This window comes from Nannobrachium achirus, assembly GCF_963921795.1.
Source record: "Nannobrachium achirus genome assembly, chromosome: 22".
Taxonomy (NCBI): domain Eukaryota; kingdom Metazoa; phylum Chordata; class Actinopteri; order Myctophiformes; family Myctophidae; genus Nannobrachium; species Nannobrachium achirus.
Genome location: NC_137829.1, coordinates 5,782,768 through 5,808,597, shown reverse-complemented (window position 1 = coordinate 5,808,597; position 25,830 = coordinate 5,782,768). Strand labels below are relative to the sequence as shown.

General features: G+C 43.3%; 3 protein-coding genes across 3 annotated transcripts in view; 2 read left to right on the top strand and 1 right to left on the bottom strand.

Annotated features, from left to right (window-relative positions):
- The window catches only part of f5 (coagulation factor V), a 30,728-nt gene extending 22,674 nt beyond the window's left edge, over window positions 1-8,054 (top strand). Inside the window, exons 21-26 of the mRNA XM_080753793.1 lie at window positions 578-733; window positions 4,068-4,212; window positions 4,745-4,896; window positions 5,560-5,742; window positions 6,134-7,314; window positions 7,930-8,054. Of these exons, the coding sequence (XP_080609919.1) occupies window positions 578-733; window positions 4,068-4,212; window positions 4,745-4,896; window positions 5,560-5,742; window positions 6,134-6,280 (783 nt within the window). The 3' untranslated portion in view covers window positions 6,281-7,314; window positions 7,930-8,054. The remainder of the gene's footprint in view (window positions 1-577; window positions 734-4,067; window positions 4,213-4,744; window positions 4,897-5,559; window positions 5,743-6,133; window positions 7,315-7,929) is intronic.
- Window positions 8,055-8,676: 622 nt separating this feature from the next.
- Window positions 8,677-9,495, top strand: LOC308308172 (F-box only protein 6-like; the record flags this gene model as incomplete). Its single annotated transcript, XM_080753536.1, has 1 exon — window positions 8,677-9,495. One exon carries the CDS (start codon window positions 8,677-8,679, stop codon window positions 9,493-9,495), a length of 819 nt encoding a protein of 272 aa, XP_080609662.1.
- A 9,333-nt stretch (window positions 9,496-18,828) lies between these two features.
- On the bottom strand, window positions 18,829-20,385 carry LOC308308171 (E3 ubiquitin-protein ligase arih1-like; the record flags this gene model as incomplete). Its single annotated transcript, XM_080753535.1, has 1 exon — window positions 18,829-20,385. The coding sequence occupies one exon, from the start codon at window positions 20,383-20,385 to the stop codon at window positions 18,829-18,831; it is 1,557 nt and encodes a 518-aa protein (XP_080609661.1).
- Between the last annotated feature and the right edge of the window lie 5,445 nt (window positions 20,386-25,830).

The following is a 25,830-nucleotide window of genomic DNA, read 5'->3' as shown; positions in this document are numbered from 1 at the left end:
ACAATGTAAACGTTTGTCTCCTCATGCCAATAAAGCTCCTTTTAATTGAATTTAAGTACCGGAAAAGACACGCTGTAGTCACTTTGAGTGGCAGAGTAGTCACTTTGAGTGGCAGAGTGCCTTCCACACCTCCACCAGTCCTGTTTTACCAGTCGCACCAATGAACTGCAGCGGCGGATGAGGTATCTAGCTCAGGGGTCTTCGACAGGGGGTCCGGGACCCCTAGGGGGTCCTCAGAGTTACCACAGGGGGTCCTCCAAATCTTTGTGTGACAGATTATTATTATTTTTTCCTTATATTGGAGAACTTTAGCCAAAAATAGCTATTTTTGGCAAAGAGCTTTGGTGTAGAGGGGGAAAAAGAGACGACTAATTACAGAGTGAAAGGTCAATTGACATGGATCCAAAATACACTGATAATTGTGCTGTCAAACAATGAAACTATATGGAAGCTATGAAAAGGTTGTGGGGGTCCCTGCTTCATCTCTCTCTCTCTCTCTCAACTAAGGGGTCCTTGGCCTGAAAACGTTGAAGACCCCTGATTTAGCTTTTCTGTCTTCCCCTGTCCCTTGCCACAGGTGGACTTCCTCCGGCCAGTGGTGATCAGCCAGGTTGCCACCCAGGGAGCCAGGCAGATGTGGAACTCGCACTACGTCACCAACTACACCGTCTCCTACAGCACCGACCGCAGGAAGTGGATCTACTACAAGGGCGACAGCAACAGATTCAGGAAGGTGGGTGGAAGTTAGCTTACACCAGTCCTCATAATGAATCACTGCTCCTAGTCGTGAGGAAATGCAGAGGATGAATTTCAGGTTCGTACTGTCGTAGATTAGAGGTTATCATGATTGATTATGTGTGACGTTATAGAGTAGATCATGTATTCATTGATTATATTAAATCTAGGTCTGTATGATGATGAATAATATGACTAATACTTGATAGTTAGGGTAGAGAGGCCTTCAGTGGGCCTCAGTAACTGTTGTTTTGGTAAAGCCTATCTTGTTATGGTACGCCTCGTCCCAGAGGCCTTGAAGCCACACAGTATAACTCTAGTGTTTGACCATTCCTCTTGGAAGAACTCCTTTACCACTGCCCAGAGTGTTAATTGTACTTCTGTCCATGATATCATGTTACATAAACTTGACCACCACCACCTAATATAATTGTCTTGTCTCCTCTGTTTCTCATGATTACTGATTGATCTGAATTCCACCACAGTGCAAATGTACCTGACAAAAACACCCTTTCAACAATTAGAAGGGAATGCAATTATCATCATCGTCATCATCATCATCCTCATTATTATTACCCCCCGGGTCCACCGGGCGCGTCGAGCGTTGCGTCAACGTCAACGTCGGGCGCTCAAATTCGCCCCTGTTAATCTTTTGACGCTGTCCGACGCCGGCACGACGCCGTCTTTTTGGTGGAGCCCTAGCCTTACTCAAACACATTTTAAACTACAACCTACCCTATACAGTAAGTCTGGGCGATATTAGGAAAACCTTTGATATTCGATAACGTTGTTGAATACCTCGATATCGATATTACTCACGATATTAGTAAAAACAATTGCATTATATCGATTTTTTGTGTTTTTCTGCTTTAGGTCCACTGCCTGCCTAACCCAGATAATGAATAGCATATCCATGCATGCACATTGCACAGTAAACATAGAATAAAGACATTAAACGCCTTATTTCCATTTCCATGGTTTTATTGAAATAACCACACCTGGTTACAGATGGACTGTTTTTTTGCATGTGCTACGTGCATGCATAGTGTGTCTGTTTTGACACATACACCAATACCTCATTTCAAGGCGTCTTCGCCTGCATGTATACCTCGCATGTTGATACCTCCATGAAGGTACATTCTCCATATTTTGCCCAGCCTTACCCTACAGTATCATTAGTAGGGGTGTAACGATATAGTAACTGTATCGAAATATCGTTTTTAACTTAAAAAATCGAAGTATATCGAAATGAAAACAGCTAAAATCGAATCGTATCGTTTTATTTTGTATCGTATCGAATCGGCAGTGCAAAGAATCGATTGTATCGATACTACCTACTTGTTCATTGTATTTAGCATTTTTAAGAAGAAAAAATTAAAAGGAGTGGTTTAATTACTTTTCCTTTCCATATAGCTACACTGGTCTATCGATAAATGTGTGTAATCTCTGGGTTCATGTCAAGGTGCAGGTTTGTCAATATACAATGTCCATGTATTTGGCAGATAATCACAGTGTTTACTTATTTATATCCATAATAATACATGTTTCCCTTAAAAACCTGCACTATCCACACCTTTCACATCGATTTTATTTCTTTGCTAAAATAGTTACTATATCGATTTTAAATCATTGAATCGAATCGTATCGTATCGCCATGAATGAACCAATATCGTCCATGTATCGTATCGTCAACCATGTATCGTGATATGTATCGAATCGCTATTAAAATGTATCGTTACACCCCTAGTCATTAGTGAACATCACCCTCTTTCATCCCTCCCTTATCTTTCTCTCTCTCTCTGTCTCTGGTCTTTCTCTCACACGATCCCTCTCTCTGTCTACCTAGATCTTCTCTCTCTCTGTCTCTGGTCTTTCTCTCACACGATCCCTCTCTCTGTCTACCTAGATCTTCTCTCTCTCTGTCTCTGGTCTTTCTCTCACACGATCCCTCTCTCTGTCTACCTAGATCTTCTCTCTCTCTGTCTCTGGTCTTTCTCTCACACGATCCCTCTCTCTGTCTACCTAGATCTTCTCTCTCTCTGTCTCTGGTCTTTCTCTCACACGATCCCTCTCTCTGTCTACCTAGATCTTCTCTCTCTCTGTCTCTGGTCTTTCTCTCACACGATCCCTCTCTCTGTCTACCTAGATCTTCTCTCTCTCTGTCTCTGGTCTTTCTCTCACACGATCCCTCTCTCTGTCTACCTAGATCTTCTCTCTCTCTGTCTCTGGTCTTTCTCTCACACGATCCCTCTCTCTGTCTACCTAGATCTTCTCTCTCTCTGTCTCTGGTCTTTCTCTCACACGATCCCTCTCTCTGTCTACCTAGATCTTCTCTCTCTCTGTCTCTGGTCTTTCTCTCACACCATCCCTCTCTCTGTCTACCTAGATCTTCTCTCTCTCTGTCTCTGGTCTTTCTCTCACACGATCCCTCTCTCTGTCTACCTAGATCTTCTCTCTCTCTGTCTCTGGTCTTTCTCTCACACCATCCCTCTCTCTGTCTACCTAGATCTTCTCTCTCTCTGTCTCTGGTCTTTCTCTCACACGATCCCTCTCTCTGTCTACCTAGATCTTCTCTCTCTCTGTCTCTGGTCTTTCTCTCACACGATCCCTCTCTCTGTCTCTGGTCTTTCTCTCACACCATCCCTCTCTCTGTCTACCTAGATCTTTCTCTCTCTCTGTCTCTGGTCTTTCTCTCACACGATCCCTCTCTCTGTCTACCTAGATCTTTCTCTCTCTCTGTCTCTGGTCTTTCTCTCACACGATCCCTCTCTCTGTCTACCTAGATCTTTCTCTCTCTCTGTCTCTGGTCTTTCTCTCACACGATCCCTCTCTCTGTCTACCTAGATCTTTCTCTCTCTCTGTCTCTGGTCTTTCTCTCACACCATCCCTCTCTCTGTCTACCTAGATCTTTCTCTCTCTCTGTCTTTGGTCTTTCTCTCACACGATCCCTCTCTCTGTCTACCTAGATCTTTCTCTCTCTCTGTCTCTGGTCTTTCTCTCACACGATCCCTCTCTCTGTCTACCTAGATCTTTCTCTCTCTCTGTCTCTGGTCTTTCTCTCACACGATCCCTCTCTCTGTCTACCTAGATCTTTCTCTCTCTCTGTCTCTGGTCTTTCTCTCACACGATCCCTCTCTCTGTCTACCTAGATCTTTCTCTCTCTCTGTCTCTGGTCTTTCTCTCACACCATCCCTCTCTCTGTCTACCTAGATCTTTCTCTCTCTCTGTCTCTGGTCTTTCTCTCACACCATCCCTCTCTCTGTCTACCTAGATCTTTCTCTCTCTCTGTCTTTGGTCTTTCTCTCACACGATCCCTCTCTCTGTCTACCTAGATCTTCCCTGGGAACCAGGAGGCCTATGAGACGAAGGTGAACACCTTCTTCCCCCCTCTGATTGGCCGCTTCATTAGACTCCACCCTGTCAACTATTACAACAAGCCCACGCTGCGCATGGAGTTCTATGGCTGTGAGCTTGACGGTAAGAGATTGAGCGCCCTATTTAGAGCAGTGGTTCGGGACCCCCAGGGGGGTCCGCAAATTATTTTGTACCACACAGCCAGATGATTAACTTAAATGTGCAGCACTGTATTCTCACTCTACAGTAAACAAACCAACATAACGTTTAAGTGTATAGAGGGTATCTGCACATTTCTAAAGTGACAATTTAAGGACTTTTTAATAACTCTGAAATTACAAATTAAACATTGGCCGAATTGTCAAATATTAGAGGCAGAAATTGTGAAAATAGCCGACATGCTCACAACGCCTCGCAACGTGAGGCGTTGTTTGCTGTTGTGAAACTGTGTGCAATTTCACAATAGAACCGTGTTATACAAAATGTAATGCCTCAACTCTTAGCACTCGTCAGGGTGGGGGGTTCCCAGTTAAAATATGATTATTTGGGGGGTCGCGGCCTGAAAAGGTTGAGAACCACTGATTTAGAGAACGCAACTATCTTCTCTGATGCGTGATGAAAGTTCTGCCAACTAGATTGTGACTCCATCCCGCAGGTTGCTCAGTGCCCCTGGGCATGGAGAGCAGGCTGATTGAGGACGGCCGCATTAAGGCCAGCTCCACCGCCACCAGCTGGTACTCTGGACCCTGGAAACCCTCCCTGGCACGGCTCAACATGCAAGGCACCATCAACGCATGGCAGGCTCAGGTACAACCCATTACGTGACCCACCGACACAGTAAATGGGACACTTCCGTTGCCCGCAGCAGTACACCGCTGATGAAGGCTTGACGCCGAAACACGTACGCTGTGCTGTCTGTCTGCCCTGCAGCGTACCATGCCAATTTATGTATTTCATTGAAAGTGCCTTAAAGGACAGTTCCGTGAGTGCGGGTATTGTAAAGAAACCGATTAGACACAAATACACACAGCAAGCACTGTGCACTATTTTTTAAACACACATAATCACCAATTAAAAGTGTGAAATGGATTGAACACAAAAAAGGCAAAGCTTGTTTTCACTGTGGTCCATTAAACATCACAACACCTAACAGAACTAAACCAAATAATAAATACAATTTAGAACAGTACAGTCCAGCCAGGGTATACATTTACATATCAATTATGTTATTATTAAGTTCAATTACTCTTTAAAAGAAGCCATGATTTAATATCAGTCTTTGGAAGGGGATTCAGGCTGGTTTGTTGGCTGAGTATCTTCACATTATCAAGGAATTCAACTTTATTTCTGTGTTCACACAATATCAACCCAGAATAAGACGTAAAGTAAAAACAAATCCAAAATCCCAAACTGAAAAAGGCTGAAGAATATGAAATCTGACACATTGTCTCTCTCTCTCTCTCTCTCCAGACTAGTAACATGAACCAGTGGCTACAGGTAGAGCTTGCCCATGTGAAGAAAATCACTGGCATTATCACACAGGGTGCCAAGTCACTCGGCACTGAGATGTATGTGATCTCCTACGCCCTGCAATACAGCCACGATGGCTTCCACTGGACCGACTACACAGATGATCCGGACTACATGTCAAAGGTACACCTGGCCAAAGTCTTTCGAGATAGAGTGTTTGCTCACAGAACTTTGAGCAAACACTGTCAAATCGCTGTCAAATGTGTGATTGGCTTTTGTAGTCCCGTGAATAAATCCTACTGAAAATCAAATTAATAGATGCCTATAATAAGATTGCTGCTTAGCAAGCTAGTTATAATTTTGGTAAGACAACTCTTTCCAGAATATATTTGAAAGAGTTATCTGGAATGAGAGACTTGTGACAATGTCTGTATGCCAACTTGTCAAGTGTGGGTGAGGATTCTTAACCACTTTAGCCATATTTTGGATCTTCTTTTTGTGGTAGTGTGGATTAAGAGTCTTGCTCGGGATGATTGAAATAATTCAAAACATGTCCATCGCCTTTCCATTCCAGACGTTTATCGGGAACACGGACAACAACAGTCATGTGAAGAACTACATCTACCCGCCCATCTTCTCCCGCTTCATACGAATCCTCCCCAGGAGTTGGAGGAGTTCCATCACCATGAGAATAGAACTGCTGGGCTGTGACTTTGAGTGATGAACACACACAAGATATAAAAAAACATAATACTGTCAGGCAGTCTATGCACACCTTAATATACCAGAGATGCACAAACAAACATACATGTTGTATCCAAGCACATGCAGACACATACAGTGCACGCCCACGCGCATGCACGCACGCACATGCACACGCACGCACACACACACACACACACACACACACACACACACACACACACACACACACACACAGACACACACACACACACACACACACACACACACACACACACACACACACACACACACACACACACACACACACGTATGCACAGTACTGTAAAGTAACCACAGTAAGTAGATTTACTTAAGTACTGTACTTTGAGGTATTTGTACTTTACTTGAGTATTTCCAATACTTTTACTTCTACACCACTGCATCTCAGATCCAAATATTGTACTTTTACTCCACTACATGTACTACAAAACTTTGCAGATATAAGTTATAATATTATAAAAAATACATAAACCACTGTATCCCTATTTTATACCAAGACTATTTGAAAATAGACGACCTACAAGCTCACGACGCGTTGCATCGCGATGCTTTGTGAGCTTGTAGATCTGGTATTTTCTAAAAATGATTACTTTTACATTTGGTACTTTAAGTACAATTTCATGCCAACACTTTCATACTTTTATTCCGGACTTTTGCAATGTAGAGTATTTCTACTTTGCAGTATTGATACTTTTACTTCTGTAAAAAAACCGAGAAGGAAAAATAAAACTCAAAGTTAACCATTATAGTCTGTGCGTGCAGTCAAAAACAAACAGGCATATCTATAGGATCAAATATCCACGTCTTGCTTTTAGGCCATTCCCTAAACTCATCGTGAAGTGCATGTGAGAAGTTCAACAGCTACAGTTAGCTCTACTGTATCATAAATCAGTGTTCATGCCGCCAGGGGGACTCAACTTACATTCCAGCTGGGAACGGATGTTGCAACCTAACATGATACCAAGACAGTGTTATATTGCCTTTTCCTTACACGCTGTAGGAAGGAACATAGTTTAACCCATTTAGGCCTAGAAATTATTGACTGCTTTAACCAGTGAAAAATAGCAGATATACAAGCTCACAGCGCGGCACCGAGTGCCGCGCTGCGAGCTTGTAGATCTGCTATTTTTGGAAAAAGTCGCGAAAATGTGTGCAAATCTTTGGATATATGTATTTCCAAAGCGAACGTTTGTAACTCAAATTTTGCTTCTGGGTGGTCCCTGGAACTAGATATTTTGAGATGCGGGTCCGTGGCCAAATACATATCATTTTGGGGGTCCTTCACATGAAAAGGTTTGAGAACCTCTGACATAGTGGTCTCTCAAGAACAGACTAACTGAGCTCCAGTTAAGTGAAAAGTACCTTTTCTTTGACGATGGCTGGCCAGATTGCTGACATAGAAACATGTTTTTTTTCCCCAAAAAATCTTAGAGGGATTCAAAAGACACTTATAGAATCGGGTCAAAATTCTAATTTTCACGATTTTTCAAAAATAGCAGATCTACAAGCTCGCAGCGCGGCACTTGGTGCCGCGCTGTGAGCTTGTATATCTGCTATTTTTTTATATTCAAAGCATAAAATATTGCGTAATGGGTGCATAATAATAATGGTGCATAATGTGTTCAGGCCTAAATATATTGCCAATTGCACACTTTTATATACATTGCATTGTGTCATGAATGCATGTGAATGAATGTAAATATGTAAGTAGAATACATTTATTTTATTTGTCAATAAATCTAATTACCCTTTACTGTATTCAGTTTGTGATCTGTATGCAAACGAGTGGATGAATAATGTAACATTTATATCTTTTTTAAATTAAAACATGAGGAAGAACAAGTGGATGGAAGATCTACCCAGATCTACCATAGTCCGACAGTGTAAACTACCACCATTTTCAGTACTATATCCCAGACTTCCATACAATGTGCCATGCCATCCATGTCAGCCCCTCAACACCCAAAGCCCCCACAGACAGATATAGACAGACAGACAGACAGACAGACAGACAGACAGACAGACAGACAGACAGACAGACAGACAGACAGACAGTGATTTATCTTTCTGTTCACACAAAGATATACAGTACAGAGAGAATGTGCACATTTTGGGCATAGTTAGGAATGGTGATTAATCATGATTATTATTGTTTTACACCCCTAATAAATAGATAGACAGTTAATTCCTTCTAAGACTTGCTTGGATCACACCATATTTGGGCATGGATGATGACATCAGTGTACACCACAAAGTATTTATTGGCTAAGAGATGTATGGTAAAGAGTTCAAATGTTATCTTGGTTTAAATCCTTTTTGGACACCGTCACGGCGTGTCTTGGCTTTAGACAATCGGTCAAACCTTTTACTGGAATGGAAAAGGGAATGGGTCTGACACACAGCTTGGGTGCAGCTGAGTCTGGTCAGTCGGCAAGTTTTACAGGTCTGCTGACTGGTCTTCCTTTGGACGTCCTAGAGGAGGTCTTCATGAACCTCCCTCCCCATCAGCTGGTCTGCGTTTGCCGGTTAGTGTGTTGTGAATGGAAAGAACTGGTTGACAGTCAGTCTCTGTGGAGAGAGAGATGTCGTAGAGACGGATATGTTCTCTATGACGCTACCAAAGTACCCAGAGACTGGAGACTGTTTTACCTCTTGTCTAAGAAGAGACAAAATCTTCTCAGGAACCCAAGAGCAGAAGAAAAACTCGCTGGCTGGCATATTGTGAACAATGGCGGAGATAGATGGAAGGTTGAGGATCCAATAGTTCCACATCCTGATGAGGCTGTCCAGAAGGTGTTTGTCACTTCTTTTAACATGTGCAGAAAGTCCCAGATGATTACTCTGGAGAAGTGGGGTTATAGCCCCTCATTCATGGACCTCTTGCAGCCTGATATCGCAATATCTGATTGGTATGCACCACGTTGGGACTGTGGTAGTCAATATGAAATCCGTGTTGAGTTGCTGGATCAAAGAAAGAACCCAGTTCAGACATTTTCTCCCGACACTGTTCACTTTAGCCAATGGAATGATCAGCAATGGAATCGCATCTCCCATGTGTTCAAGAACTATGGACCAGGGGTGCGATATATATATTTTATTCATGGAGGCATGGATACACAGTTTTGGAAAGGATGGTATGGAATTCGGGTTACCAACAGTTGTGTTGAGATATGTCCATCAATGGACAGGTAAAGTTCTCTGAGATTCATTCTGAATAATACTGCTGCTGCCCTTTACCTCCAAACTTCTTTATGTTATCTGCACTGATTTTGAATGTTTAAATCCTATCAAAGCTTGAGTGACAGTTTCTTTGTGACAGTTTTAAGTTGGACATGTCCCCTGACACTAGAGTAAATGAAGGCTTATGCAAAGCAGTGGTAAGATAAACGGTCGGACACAGTGAGTTGAATTTGGTTATATCTTTATGGAGTATTGCTACAACTGTAAAATTACAACAATAAGTAGAGGGAGAATTTCTGGGTGCAACGTGGGTTAGAGGTGCTCTGCTGCCTAAGGAGTGTTCTTGCCCACAGGTGTCAGTCACTACACTACACTATGCTAATAATCACAATATGACATACTTCTCCCCACTAAATTAAAGTGCATCCAAAAACACTAAAGTAGATAATCAGATCATCAAACAGAGCCACCACAACGTGGTACAGTACGTGTTAAACCGAAAATACTAATCTCCCTCCCTGCATGGCCAATCCCAGGGGATGGAAGTCTCCGGCAGGTTCTTTCATGTGGACCATATACCACAGCGGCCTGCATGTAGCAACTATACTGGGCTTACTAACCGCTCCTACGTCTGGCTTTGTGTGTAGGTCCCTATATCTGTATGAGCACGGAACTCTATGGAGATAACTGACGTCACAGACAGAACGGCCCATACAAGGAGATTTTTCGTCCAGACCTTGTGAGAATTTTCACTAGTACTGCACTGATTAGCCTTGGATAAACCAATTTCACTATAGCCTTCCCAAGGCTAATAATTGCACTAGCCTTGGGAAGTGCTAGCTTCACTTCTCATCATGCACGTCTGTCTCTGATGTTTGAGCCTGTGAGGCATGTGATAGGCAAAGAATAGTAAATGATCGGACGCAAATGTCAACATGGCGACATGGGAGCAAAGATTTGCCACTCAGAGACGTGCAACCGGTTAGCTGTTTGGTGGCTCCGTAAGCAGAGACGGTGAACTCTATGGGGTTTCTTGATTGATTGATTCATTGATTGAAGAATTTATTAGAAGTTTGCAATAGAAAAAAGTACAGTTTCATGACAGTTCAAATCACTGCATGGTACAAGGTCAACTAAAAGGAGATCCTAGAAGGCCGGGGCTTATTTCCACTGGAACCACACTTTAAGTATCTCATATAACATTGAAAGACAGACGGATTGCATGTGAGCAGCATGGGTATGCGCCAGACACTGCAGAGGAAGAGCTTGTGTGCGCTGCTGCGATCACCCCTCCTGTAGAAGCGGCAGGCCAGGAAGCTGATGTACATGTTGAAGGGCAGGGAGATCAAAGGGAAGGTCCAGGTGGTGACACCCAGCACGGGGGCCAGGCATGCCAGGCCGATGAGGCCCAGGCTATGGCGCAGGGCCACCCGCTGGCACATGCCGGGATGCGTGACATATATGGAGTGTCCATATATGTTTAATATTGATGACTTCCGGAAAGGGATCTCCATATATGGGCATAAAAGGGACAACAGCTGAATTCATTTGCAAGTGTGACTCGTGTCACGTCAACCACAATATGTCCATATATGGGCATTCCCATCAATATTAATATTGATGGGCATAAAAGGGATTATTTTATTGTGGTTGGCCTAACAGGGCATCATCTGGGAATCAGATATAGAGGTCAGCTCCAGCCTCCATATATGGTGATCTATGCCAGAACAGGCTGTCTCATTGAGTCAACAATGTGATGTCACAACAGGTCAGCTTTAGACATTGAGGCGTTACCTAATACCTACCCACTGACTGACTCACTGCATGGCGTACAGACAGGATCCGCCGATTCATAGTAAATAACAAGGCGCAACTTGGCTCCTCGACAGAGGTGCCAACTTGCCCACCCACATACTCAACTTGCCCACCCACATACTGTACCGAACAGCAACGATCGCAGTACTTGGTCGCTCTGCTGCTGCACAAGTAGGCTATGTGGCCACGAGTGCACAGGCGCAATATGGCACCACGACAGAGTCTAGTTCACTGCCTTTATTTACTTGAAAATAGATAAACAGCATTTCCACCCATATTTCATTGACAGGTGATGTTTTGTGATCTATGTGATTTAATAGACAGCTGGATAAAAATGCAAGTGATGAGCAACCCAAGGTGAACATTTTCAACTCTCAGTGACCCAGTGAATGGAAACTGGTTTGAGGCGAGTGAATATTATGACATTCTATGCGCTGGCATGTACAAGTTGGACACCGTCACCATGGTATGGTCTTTAATCAACACCGGAGGCCCTGCACAGCCCGTTTCACAGTATCACTCTGCCACCGCCATCGGTACAAAGATTTTTGTGTTGGAGGGATGTCCGATCCGGGAATTCAGAGGTATCTTTCAATTCTTCAACATCAGAGTGTTTGACACAGAGACCAACAGCTGGCAGAGCAGCAGATCTTTAGAACAGCATCATCCAGAAGAACGACACCATTACGCAGCCTTCACCCACCATGGAGAGCTGTACATATTTGCCGGCGAAGGAATCCGTTTCCATTACTTGGATGATCTGTGGAAGTTCAGTCCAGAGACCTTCTCTTGGAGGAAGGTTGAGCCCAAGGGGAAACAGCCGTCTGGGAGATACGGTATGGGCAGCTGCGTGGTGGGAGATGCTCTGGTCCTCTTTGGAGGGGTAGATGACGGCGGGGCATGTAAAGAGCTGCTTATCTTAGATCTGAGCCCTAGTCTCAAGTCGTTGTGTAAGCTAGCAGTTCTTCAGTACGGTCTGGAGTGCTCTGAACTCCCACATGACGTCAGGTGGGAGCTGGCAACCATGACTGACAACATCTCATCAACCACTGGGCCAATCAGCAGCAACCTTGAGCATAGTGAGTCAATGGGGATTGGATGGAGCTGAAGCCCCACCCATTTTTGGAGGTGTACGCCATTGATAAGTCCAGAGCCATTGAGAGTTACGGTCCGCTACCTGGCCCTCGCACCTATGTCACACCGCCAATCTCACTGATATACCCATATATGGAGATCTCTATATATGTCAGTCCTTGTCTCTTTCGTGCCCATATATGGAGATATCTGTATCTGTCAGTCCTTGTCACTTTAATGCCCATATATGGAGATCCCTTATGTCATCAGTATATGCCAAGGTTCCAAGTGGGAGGGAAAGGTTACGAAAAGTGACAAAAGTAGAAAGTATATATCCAGTTTCACAAGTTTAAAAAAATGTATAAAATGTATGTTTTTTAAGTAGCCGATCTACAAGCTCACAAGCCGATCATCGAGTACACAATGCATCGACTCGCATCGTGACGCATTGTGAACTTGTAGATTGGCTATTTTAAAATGGCCAAAATGTATGTAGGGCTGAAAAGGTATGTTTTAATGATCAAAGGTTATGAGGCCAGACCTACAGTAGATACACACATGACAGGAAGGTGAGTGAGGGCCTTCATTACAACATGAATCCTACTTGTCCCTTTTATCTCCATATATGGAGAACACTGATGTCATCAATATTAAGCCCATATCTGGGAATGCCCATATATGGACGTATTCTGTCAATCTCATGTGGTCTATGACATCAAACATCATCTATGGCAGATGTGTCATCTCCATATTTGGGAACATATGGTCACATTTTGGCCAACTTAACCAACCAGGTCTGTGCATTTTTTTTGGTCAAAGTTGTACAGCTAAGAAAAGGGGACCAAAGGGTCTCCGTGCCAGCCAACAACAGAGGAATCACATTAAAAGGGGGACCAGAGGGTCTCCGTGCCAGCCAACAACAGAGGAATCACATTACTCCGGCTTCCTGGGAAAAGTCTACACCAAGGTACTCACTGCAAATCCTCTTCACGGCCGATTGGTCAAGTTTGCGTGACATCACAACGTACAATATAAGACGGGTCGACTGATCTCTACGCGTATCTGTCTCCACTAACGGTCTGGGAGTTATCCAGAAACGCCTTTGACGAGAGGGGAAGCAAAGGATCCCCTTTGATCGCCAGGGCTTTGTGACCATGTTTCGCTGGGCGGAGCCTCTGGGCGGAGCGGCACTGGACAGAATGTTCCCCGCCTGTGTGGCGGTGGGGCGGGACAAGCTCTACTCCTTCGGAGGGATCCAGGTCTACACTACAGAGATGGAAGACAGACAGGAAGAAGAGCAGATACCGGATCAGATAGACGTTCACATCTTCAACATGGTAGCTTTGCGCTGGATCAGGCTGCCCGCGGTGACGACTGAAACAGGACAGCGACCCCCTGAGGTTCCCGCGGCGCGCAAGCTTCACACAGCTGTGCTCATAGAAGATATCGTCTACGTCTGGGGGGGGGTGGTGTTCAAAAGCAAGCAGGAGCCATGGGATGAACTTTATGGATTCAACGTGGACACCCACAGATGGTCCAGGCCTGAGGTTTATGGGACCGTCCCACATGTGGCACGGTCCCATTCAGCCTGTGTGGTGGGCAAGGTTATGTATGTCTATGGAACCTTGTGGTTTGATGGAAACTGGTCTGAGGAGAGTGAATATCATGACATTCTATGCGCTGGCATGTACAAGTTGGACACCGTCACCATGGTATGGTCTTTAATCAACACCGGAGTCCCTGCACAGCCCGTTTCACAGTATCACTCTGCCACCGCCATCGGTACAAAGATTTTTGTGTTGGAGGGATGTCCGATCCGGGAATTCAGAGGTATCTTTCAATTCTTCAACATCAGAGTGTTTGACACAGAGACCAACAGCTGGCAGAGCAGCAGATCTTTAGAACAGCATCATCCAGAAGAACGACTCCATTACGCAGCCTTCACCCACCATGGAGAGCTGTACATATTTGCCGGCCAAGGAATCAGTTTCCATTACTTGGATGATCTGTGGAAGTTCAGTCCAGAGACCTTCTCTTGGAGGAAGGTTGAGCCCAAGGGGAAACAGCCGTCTGGGAGATACGGTATGGGCAGCTGCGTGGTGGGAGATGCTCTGGTCCTCTTTGGAGGGGCAGATGACGGCAGGGCATGTGAAGAGCTGCTTATCTTAGATCTGAGTCCTAGTCTCAAGTCGTTGTGTAAGCTAGCAGTTCTTCAGTACGGTCTGGAGTGCTCTGAACTCCCACATGACGTCAGGTGGGAGCTGGCAACCATGACTGACAACATCTCATCAACCACTGGGCCAATCAGCAGCAACCTTGAGCATAGTGAGTCAATGGGGATTGGGTGGAGCTGAAGCCCCACCCATTTTGGAGGTGTATGCCATTGATAAGTCCAGAGCCATTGAGAGTTACAGTCCGCTACCTGGCCCTCGCACCTATGTCGCACCGCCAATCTCACTGATATACCCATATATGGAGATCTCTGTATATGTCAGTCCTTGTCTCTTTCGTGCCCATATATGGAGATCCCTTATGTCATCAGTATATGCCAAGGTTCCAAGTGGGAGGGAAAGGTTACGAAAAGTGACAAAAGTAGAAAGTATATTATCCAGTTTCACAAGTTTAAAAAAATGTATAAAATGTATGTTTTTTAAGTAGCCGATCTACAAGCTCACAAGCCGATCATCGAGTAAACAATGCATCGACTCGCATCGTGACGCATTGTGAACTTGTAGGTCGGCTATTTTAAAATGGCCAAAATGTATGTAGGGCTGAAAAGGTATGTTATGTAATAATGATCAAAGGTTATGAGGCCAGACCTACAGTAGATACACACATGACAGGAAGGTGAGTGAGGGCCTTCATTACAACATGAATCCTACTTGTCCCTTTTATGCCCATATATGGAGAACACTGATGTCATCAATATTAAGCCCATATCTGGGAATGCCCATATATGGACGTAATCTGTCAATCTCATGTGGTCTATGACATCAAACATCATCTATGGCAGATGTGTCATCTCCATATTTGGGAACATATGGTCACATTTTGGCCAACTTAAACAACCAGCCAGGTCTGTGCATTTTTTTGGGTCAAAGTTGCACAGCTCAGAAAAGGGGGACCAGAGGGTCTCCGTGCCAGCCAACAACAGAGGAATCACATTAAAAGGGGGACCAGAGGGTCTCCGTGCCAGCCAACAACAGAGGAATCACATTAAAAGGGGGACCAGAGGGTCTGTTGAGATATGTCCATCAATGGACAGGTAAAGTTCTCTGAGATTCACTTGAATAATACTGCTGCTGCCCTTTACCTCCAAACTTCTTTATGTTATCTGCACTGATTTTGAATGTTTAAATCCTATCAAAGCTTGAGTGACAGTTTCTTTGTGACAGTTTTAAGTTGGACATGTCCCCTGACACTAGAGCAGTGGTTCTCAAACCTTTTACGCCAAGTACCACCTCAGAAAATATGTCTCTCCAAGTACCACCATATACCGGTATGTTAAAATACAGGTGCGTAGACCCACCCCATATATGCACAGTTAGCGCAGGTGGCCAAGTTATTCCTTGAATTCATGGAGATTGTTTAGTTTTTGTTGCATTTCTAAGCCAATAATTTGATGACCAGGTCATCAGACAGATTTATCTATCTGTGAACTTCCCATGCAAACTGATGATATTTCTAATGTGATTAATCCGTTCTCAAATCCTCTATTAATGGCTAGGTGTGCTGTCATGCTCATTTCAGCACAGCTGGAGAGCCTATTTCAATCAATTGCTTGGTCAGTAGTATAATATAAATATTTCACTCCACGTATATATTTTTTCTTATTTTTGGGAAACTCCTCTGAGTACCACCAGAGAGGTGCCCATGTACCACCAGTGGTACACGTACCATAGTTTGAGAACCACTGCACTAGAGTAAATGAAGGCTTATGCAAAGCAGTGGTAAGATAAACGGTCGGACACAGTGAGTTGAATTCGGTTATATCTTTATGGAGTATTGCTACAACTGTAAAATTACAACAATAAGTAGAGGGAGAATTTCTGGGTGCAACGTGGGTTAGAGGTGCTCTGCTGCCTAAGGAGTGTTCTTGCCCACAGGTGTCAGTCACTACACTACACTATGCTAATAATCACAATATGACATACTTCTCCCCACTAAATTAAAGTGCATCCAAAAACACTAAAGTAGATAATCAGATCATCAAACAGAGCCACCACAACGTGGTACAGTACGTGTTAAACCGAAAATACTAATCTCCCTCCCTGCATGGCCAATCCCAGGGGATGTAAGTCTCCGGCAGGTTCTTTCATGTGGACCATATACCACAGCGGCCTGCATGTAGCAACTATACTGGGCTTACTAACCGCTCCTACGTCTGGCTTTGTGTGTAGGTCCCTATATCTGTATGAGCACGGAACTCCAAGTATGGAGATAACTGACGTCACAGACAGAACGGCCCATACAAGGAGATTTTTCGTCCAGACCTTGTGAGAATTTTCACTAGTACTGCACTGATTAGCCTTGGATAAACCAATTTCACTATAGCCTTCCCAAGGCTAATAATTGCACTAGCCTTGGGAAGTGCTAGCTTCACTTCTCATCATGCACGTCTGTCTCTGATGTTTGAGCCTGTGAGGCATGTGATAGGCAAAGAATAGTAAATGATCGGACGCAAATGTCAACATGGCGACATGGGAGCAAAAATTCGCCACTCAGAGACGTGCAACCGGTTAGCTTGGTGGCTCCGTAAGCAGAGACGGTGAACTCTATGGGGTTTCTTGATTGATTGATTGATTGATTGATTGATTGAAGAATTTATTAGAAGTTTGCAATAGAAAAAAGTACAGTTTCATGACAGTTCAAATCACTGCATGGTACAAGGTCAACTAAAAGGAGATCCTAGAAAGCCGAGGCTTATTTCCACTGGAACCACACTTTTAAGTATCTCATATAACATTGAAAGACAGACGGATTGCACGTGAGCGCGAGCAGCAGCAGCAGCATGGGTATGCGCCAGACACTGCAGAGGAAGAGCTTGTGTGCGCTGCTGCGATCACCCCTCCTGTAGAAGCGGCAGGCCAGGAAGCTGATGTACATGTTGAAGGGCAGGGAGATCAAAGGGAAGGTCCAGGTGGTGACACCCAGCACGGGGGCCAGGCATGCCAGGCCGATGAGGCCCAGGCTATGGCGCAGGGCCACCCGCTGGCACATGCCGGGATGCGTGACATATATGGAGTGTCCATATATGTTTAATATTGATGACTTCCGGAAAGGGATCTCCATATATGGGCATAAAAGGGACAACAGCTGAATTCATTTGCAAGTGTGACTCGTGTCACGTCAACCACAATATGTCCATATATGGGCATTCCCAGATATGGGCTTAATATTGATGGGCATAAAAGGGATTATTTTATTGTGGTTGGCCTAACAGGGCATCATCTGGGAATCAGATATAGAGGTCAGCTCCATATATGGTGATCTATGCCAGAACAGGCTGTCTCATTGAGTCAACAATGTGATGTCACAACAGGTCAGCTTTAGACATTGAGGCATTACCTAATACCTACCCACTGACTGACTCACTGCATGGCGTACAGACAGGATCCGCCGATTCATAGTAAATAACAAGGCGCAACTTGGCTCCTCGACAGAGGTGCCAACTTGCCCACCCACATACTGTACCGAACAGCACCGATCGCAGTACTTGGTCGCTCTGCTGCTGCACAAGTAGGCTATATGGCCACGAGTGCACAAGGCGCAATATGGCACCACGACAGAGTCTAGTTCACTGCTTTTATTTACTTGAAAATAGATAAACAGCATTTCCACCCATATTTCATTGACAGGTGATGTTTTGTGATCTATGTGATTAGACAGCTGGATAAAAATGCAAGTGATGAGCAACCCAAGGTGAACATTTTCAACTCTCAGTGACCATGTGACAATGCTCTGTATTCTCAAGGAACAGGGGCGTGCCGTGAGGTAATGCATTCACAAAAATCTGAAAATATTAAATCGTTGACTGGGGAAATATTCAGTGTCTTCTTTGGCCTAGTGGAAGTCCGATACATATCAGTTTGTCTGCGGCTTAGCCCAAAATAAGGAGATGGCTGCCATCATATTCATGATGTCTTAGTACTGCAGGAACATGTTAAAAAAAAAGAATAAAAAAAACGCAACAAAAGATAGGAAACAAAGGGGGAAAAGTCAAGAGGCTATATCATGTTTTAGATGGAGATTACTTCCTCAGACATCATGCTGTTGCTACTGTAACAATACTTAATACATTTACTCTATTATTGTAATTACTTCGAATATTTCATTAAACAAAACCAGGGAGAAAAAATACGCAAAAAAGTGGCTGGTTTGCAGAGGGAGACGCTGCTGAAGTCCGTGCCACCCTGTTAAATAGCATCAGCGCTCTTCTATGTTTTGTCAAGATACTCATTCTTCTCTGTACTCCCACAGGTCCTTCTCATAGCCTTCGTGCACATGCTGTAGCAGCAAACTATGCCTGTGCTCGCAGTATCTAAACTTATCTTGTACTTGCTGCCTGATTTCCTGCAGGGAGTCCTTAGAGATGTCCCGCTCTAGGTAGCCAGACAGCACCTCTGTCTTGTTTTCCAGATCTGCCTGGTTTTCCTCAAATATAATGGACTGGTTGTTCTTCTTGAGGTAGAAGGCAAATGCATAGGTGAACATGAGTGTGGAGCGGCACTGGCCCAGCACATCAACGGCCTTCCTCAGGAATTGCACCTCGATCCAGGACATGTTTTGCTGCTCCATCTCCTCCATCTTCTGCGCGACCTGAGCATAGAGCTTCTCCTCAAAGCGCAGGCTCTGCATGTGGTTCATGTAGCGGTTGTAATAGAACAAATACCTCTGCAAGGTTGCCCTGGAGCGCTCTTGTGCATCTCTGGCTGCCTTGGCCTCATCTTCATCATAAGAATTGCATTTGTAATAAGAATTGCCATGGACTTCCCATGGACCTAGGCAGACCCAACAGAAGTCAGTTTTGCAGTTCAGGTTCCGACAAACCATGTGATTGCAGCCGCCATCTTTCTCGATGGTGACGTGGCATTTAGGACACTCTTTGGTATTTGCTGCAATCCAGTTAGAGGTTTCACTGTCATCGTCACATTTCTTGATCCATTGCCTCAGCAACTTGCACTTGACAGGATCATGCCAGTTTTCTCCACAACTGAAGCAGAACTGACGGCCACACTTGCACCTCACAGCCTTGGCGTCTGGATACTCGACTTTGATGACATGATGGCAGTCAGGTGCAGGACACCATTTTAAATGTCGATTACACTCTACAAAACTATTTGTGATTATATGCTGGTACTTCAACTTCACGTTTGAATCTGATATGAGGCGCACTACTGTGTTGTCATCTACCAAAATGTCACAATTATGAGCTGGACAAGAAATGCTCTGTCCCATTCCTTCTTCCATGATTTTGGTGGTCAGGTACTCTCCCCAGCACTGCATGCAGAACTTGTGTCCACATTCCAGGCCTGTGAAGTAAGAGCTGGGGAAGGTTTGGTAGCAGATATAACATGGCATGTCCTTTGCAGATGATGATCTTGTGTTGATAGGTGCAGAGTTCCGGGGTTTCTTACTGGGGTTAATAACATGACACTCGGAGAACAGATTGTCCAGGTCTCCATCAAAGTACCTTTGCATCAGCCTCTCTTTATCCCAGTTGAAGTGACTAAGGAGAATGCGTGTAATTGTCACAGGGTTCTGGAAGACCTCATTAACCTCCTGGATACACTCAACCATATGATGGTGGATCAGTTCGCCGGTCAACACTTCAAAGGGGTACTTCTCCTGTCCCGGGCCATGGCCACTTCCACCGAGATCCACAACGGGATCCACCAACTCCACCTCTCCAAGCTGCAGGGTATCGTCCTCATGTTCCTCCTCGCTGTCGCTGTCGTTACTGCATTCTATCTCTTCTTCTAATTCATAGTCATAACTCTTCTCAGAGCCCATTCTTAGTGGTGATTATAAACTCACTACTAGCACCGGCCTTTTTGCTCACCCGTTATGAAGCCCATCATTGGTGTGCTTATAAAGATCATCTATGTTGTGTAGCGTGAAGTCACCAGCTATGCCCAAATATGGTAATCACCATGTGTGTCATGCTCCCAATGCATGGACATGGGGATTACCAAAGCTGGGCAATTAGCATGCATGCCCATGCGCTGGGAGTGAGTGGGCATGGTGAGTACTTCCTACTAATCAGGTTTGAGTTCTCATCATTCAGAAAGTCAGATTTCTGTCTTTTTGGGTAGTATTGAGATTGAGAATCCCAAAATCGATAAAAAAAAGTGAGACTTCATGTCATGTTCATGACACTGACTGAGGTGCTGACGTGAAACAAGATGGCTGCTTAACAGAGCGGCTCTGAACAACCATGCATACTTTTTAAATGTATGAACTTTAAGATACATCATTTTGCCGACCGAAGCCTCGGGATATGTCAAGGAAAAAAACGTCTTCCATACCTGCGAAAGAGTGTGACATTTATTTACGGTCAGGGAAAGGAAGGACCGATAACACCTCGACGCCACCAACAAACAAACCAGCTCCAGCAGACGCCAACATGACTGGAATGGCTGAAGTCCTAAAGGAGATTAAAAGTCTCCGAGCTGATGTTGGAAAGGAGATTAAAGATCTCCGAACTGACTTTGGAGCTAAGTTGGACAATATAGAGACTCGCTTGACGACCATGACGAGTACATTGGCAACAGTGGAGGAAAAAATGACCAGCGTACAGCGAGAGGTTACATCTAACACAAACCGCATTGAAGAGGCGGAGGGACGTATATTGACGACAGAAGAAACATTACATCAAACAGAAGCAGCATTGAGCGAGGCTATCAAAAGAATCGCTCACCTTGAATCCAGGGCAGTGATCCAAGAGAACCAGGGCAGAAGAAAGAACCTCCGCCTCCTGGGTTTGGGCCCACGGGCAGAAGGAGGACAGTCGCTTTTTAATTTTGTCCATGTAATGCTGCCGCGGTGGATAGGTATGGACTCGGATGAGTCGCTTACCCTGGAGCGCGTCCACCGTACGGGGACACCGGGGAAGTCCAACCAGAACCGACCAGTCCTAATACGGTTCCTAAAATTCCAGGAGAAGGAGATGGTATTCCATGCAGCAAAGAAGATGGAGATCAAACACGACGGGGGCAGCTTATCACTGAAGCAAGATCTCCCGGCGGAGATGGTTCGCATACGACGGGAATTCAACCCAATCACCCAGCTGTTTGTTGATATGGGAGCCTTCCGTGGATTCCAGCATCATCCATGTAAGCTGAGAATACTACATGACGGTAAAATGCATCTCTTCTCAACACCACAAGAAGCTGAGGAGTTCTATGGGGGCATTGCCAGAGTGAGTCCAGCTGTCCTCGTTGCTGGTGAAGAGGAGGCATAAACAATGCAACAGATCTGTATCGTTTTTTGTTTTTGTTTTGAAGTCTCCTTTTTTTCTTCTTTTTTTTTTTCTCCTTTCTCCTTCCCTATCTCGCCCTCTCTCTCTATTCCTTGTTTCTCTCGCTCTTTTTACTTTTCCTCTCGGTTCCCGCGGACAACAACAAAAAGTGGACCGAACAAACAACACCGGGACGTGGGGGTGGGGGGGGGGGGGTTTGCATCCACGTTGCAGCTGACCGGTCGTGGACAGCAGTCAGCTGATACGGTGGCCTGGAGAGACACACGCAAGTAAGAATATAATGTATTCGTGGACTGAAGGGAGGGAATGATTACGTTAACAAGTAGGACTATTTTATATTATTATTTGTATTGATTTATTTTTATGTATAGGTTATTTTTGTCTTTACTAGTATAATCTATCTGCTATATGAATTGAGGAATGGGAAGAGGGGAGGGGGAGGAGGAGGGGAAGGGGGGAAACTAAAAATGTAGCTATTACTATTTGTTTGATTTATTTTTATGTAGGTTATTTCGTTTTTCTTTTCTTTTTTAGTGGTCTGCTATATGAAGTGAGGAATGGGGAGGGGGAGGGGAAGGGGGGCAACTAAAATGTAGCTATTATGATTATTTGGTTTGATTTACTTGTATATATAGTTTATTTCGTTTTCTTATCTTATCTAGTAGTCTGCTATATGAATTTAGGAATGGGGAGAGGAGGGGGAGGAGGAGGAGGAGGGGAAGGGGGGCAACTAAAAATGTAGCTATGGGTACAGGTCTTTTTTTCTTTCTTTTTCTGTCTATTCACGATATTCCTGGCCATTCTATGGAGGCTGCCATTTTCCTTTTACAGAGGGCGCTGGAGCATTTTTAAACATCTTTTCACTTCCTCCCAAGTCGAAGAACAAGAGATCCCAAGGAAGTGACAGGGAATTGTCTGTTGCCAGATATTGCCAGAGACAAGCGGCCAGGTCTATGAATAATAAGCCCAATAGAATTAACTAGGTTCAGTTTTACTACTTTACATTTACATTTGAAAATAGCAGATCAGCAAGCTCACAATGTGTCACATTGTGACACATTGTGAGCTTGTATATTTGCTATTTAAAAAATATAGAGGAAAGAAAAAACGAAAATAATTTGAATATTTTTGAAACATTTTAACAACACAAATCTGTGTGGCGGTCCCTGGCACCACATATTTTCAGATGGGGTCTGCGGCTGTGGACAAATCTGTTAATCTGGGGTCCTTGATATGAAAAGATTTGGGAACCACTGGTTTAAAAAATATTAGAAAGTAAGCCCAATAAACAACGACACCAATTGCTTATTATAAGCAGACATGGCAACACCGGTTCATTCAGAGCCAAGAGCCCAGAGCGCCTCTACTGACACTTTAATGCAAGGACACAGGAAACCAAATGATGTTTTTTATTTTCTTTCAGGATATGAACAGGAAGCCTGGGGCGGTGCCAGGAATATCGTGAATAGGGCAATGATGTAAAATACTGACACGTGCTAGTGGTTCATACTGGGGAAATCAAAATTAAATATATGCAAGGTTGAGGAGCACGTTTTTCTTTTTCTTTATTTTTTTATTTATTTTGGAAAACTAATTTAATGAGCCATGTTGAACATTATGTATGGAAAATTATGTGTGTGGTGGGTTATGAATGTGTGTGTTATGTGTTTAATGGTTCACAAACTAAAGGGTGGAGGTATCCTGAAAAGAAACATTTTCGTTTATAAATGATTTCAATAAATTTACCAAGAAAAGGGTTTAAATTAGCTCACATAAATATCTGCAGCCTTAGAAATAAAATCACGGAAATATCAGAATTCTTATCCCTGGGGATTCATTTATTAGCAGTATCAGAAACTCACCTGGATGAGGATTTTAATGATGAGATGCTGGGTATTAATGGGTACAACATTTTTAGAAGGGATAGGAATAGATTTGGAGGTGGGGTTGCAGTATATGTAGAGAATCATATTCCAGTAAAGGTAAGATATGATTTGATGGCTGCAGATATTGAAGTGATCTGGTTGCAAGTTCATTTACCACATGTAAAACCCCTGCTTATAGGTTGTGTCTATAGACCACCAAGTGCAAATGTGGATTATCTTAATCGAATGTGTCTAATGCTAGATGAAGTGTGCGATCTTGGGCATGAAATATATTTTTTGGGTGACACAAATATCGACTGGAGTTCGTCTAACTGCCCACTTAAAGAAAAACTTCACTTAACTGCTAGAGCATGTAATCTAACTCAGATGGTTGAGAGACCAACAAGAGTTGGCGAAAGGATAGATGGTAGAAAAAGTGAAACATGCATTGATCATATATTTACAAATAGTAGTTATTTATGTTCTAAAGCATTATCTGTACCAGTGGGGTGTTCTGATCACAATTTAGTAGTAACGGTAAGAAAAGCAAAGGTTCCTAAATCTGGTCCAAAAATAGTTTACAGTAGATCAATGAAAACATTTAATGAAGATATATTTAGAGACGATGTTAAAAAGATTTGCTGGAGGCAAGTATTAGACATGAAAAATCCAGATGGTGCACTTGAAGTCTTTAACATGTTATTTTTGCAAGTAATTGAAAAACATGCTCCTATGAGAAAATTCACTGTAAGGAACCTGAAATCACCCTGGTTGGACACTGAATTAAGAGAATCCATGCGTTTAAGAGATGAAGCAAAACACGCAGCGATTATATCAAGTCTTGAGTCTGATTGGCAAATCTATAAGAAGTTAAGAAACTATGTAACAGCTCAAAACAAAAGGAAAAAGCAATTGTTTTATGAGAACAAAATAAAAAATGTGAATAATGATAAAAAGAAAATGTGGAATGTAGTAAATGATATGATGGGCAGAAAGCCTAAATCCTGCCCATCTTATCTTGAAGTGGATGGTACATTTTTGACAAAGCCAGTTGAAATAGCTAATTATTTTAATGATTATTTTTATTCGAAGATAAATAATTTAAGAAGTAATATGCAACATATAAGTATAAATCCATCAATTACATTAATTAAAGACTCTATGGATGATAAGATATGTACATTTAACCTAGAAAAGGTAACAGTTAATGAAGTCGAGTGCCTGCTTAATAAATGCAAAGACCGACCACCAGGGGTTGATAATTTAGATGTTAAATTTCTTAGTATGGTTTCCAATTTAATTTCTGTCCCTGTTTGTCATATTGTTAACTTGAGTATAGAGGAATGTATCTGTCCACAGGCTTGGAAGATAGCTAAAATCATACCACTTACTAAAAATACAGCAGCGCCGTTTTCTGGTACTAACAGTCGACCTATAAGCTTGTTACCTGCTTTAGGGAAGGTAATGGAGAGAATAATTTTTCAACAAATCCAACTTTATTTTGATGAGAATGGTTTAAATACTGATTATCAGCATGCTTATAGGCCTTGTCATTCTACATGTACTGCCTTGACACAGATGACAGACGATTGGCAATGTCAGATTGATAATGGAAGATTTGTGGGGGCTGTTTTACTAGATTTCAGTGCAGCTTTTGATTTGATAGACCATGTCCTGTTATTAGAGAAGCTTAAACAATACGGTTTCACTGCTAGTGCGTTAAACTGGATGGGAAGTTATTTAAGTAATAGAAAGCAGACCGTTTTCTTTAATGGCAGTCTGTCTAAGGTCAGTCATGTTAACTGTGGTGTTCCTCAGGGAAGCTGTTTAGGACCATTATTATTCTCGATTTTTATAAATGATCTTCCTTTAGTTTTACATAAAGCTCAAATCTCAATGTATGCAGATGACTCGACCATATATGCAGCAGGATCTACGTCGGATGAAATTAATTATATTCTGGAAAATGAATTAAAGTCAGTAATAGAATGGGTAAAGAATAATAAACTTGTACTTAATGTCGGAAAGACAAAATCTATATTATTGGGATCAAAACACATGATGAAAGCTGAACCGAAATTGAATTTAAGTATAAACAATGTACCCATTGAC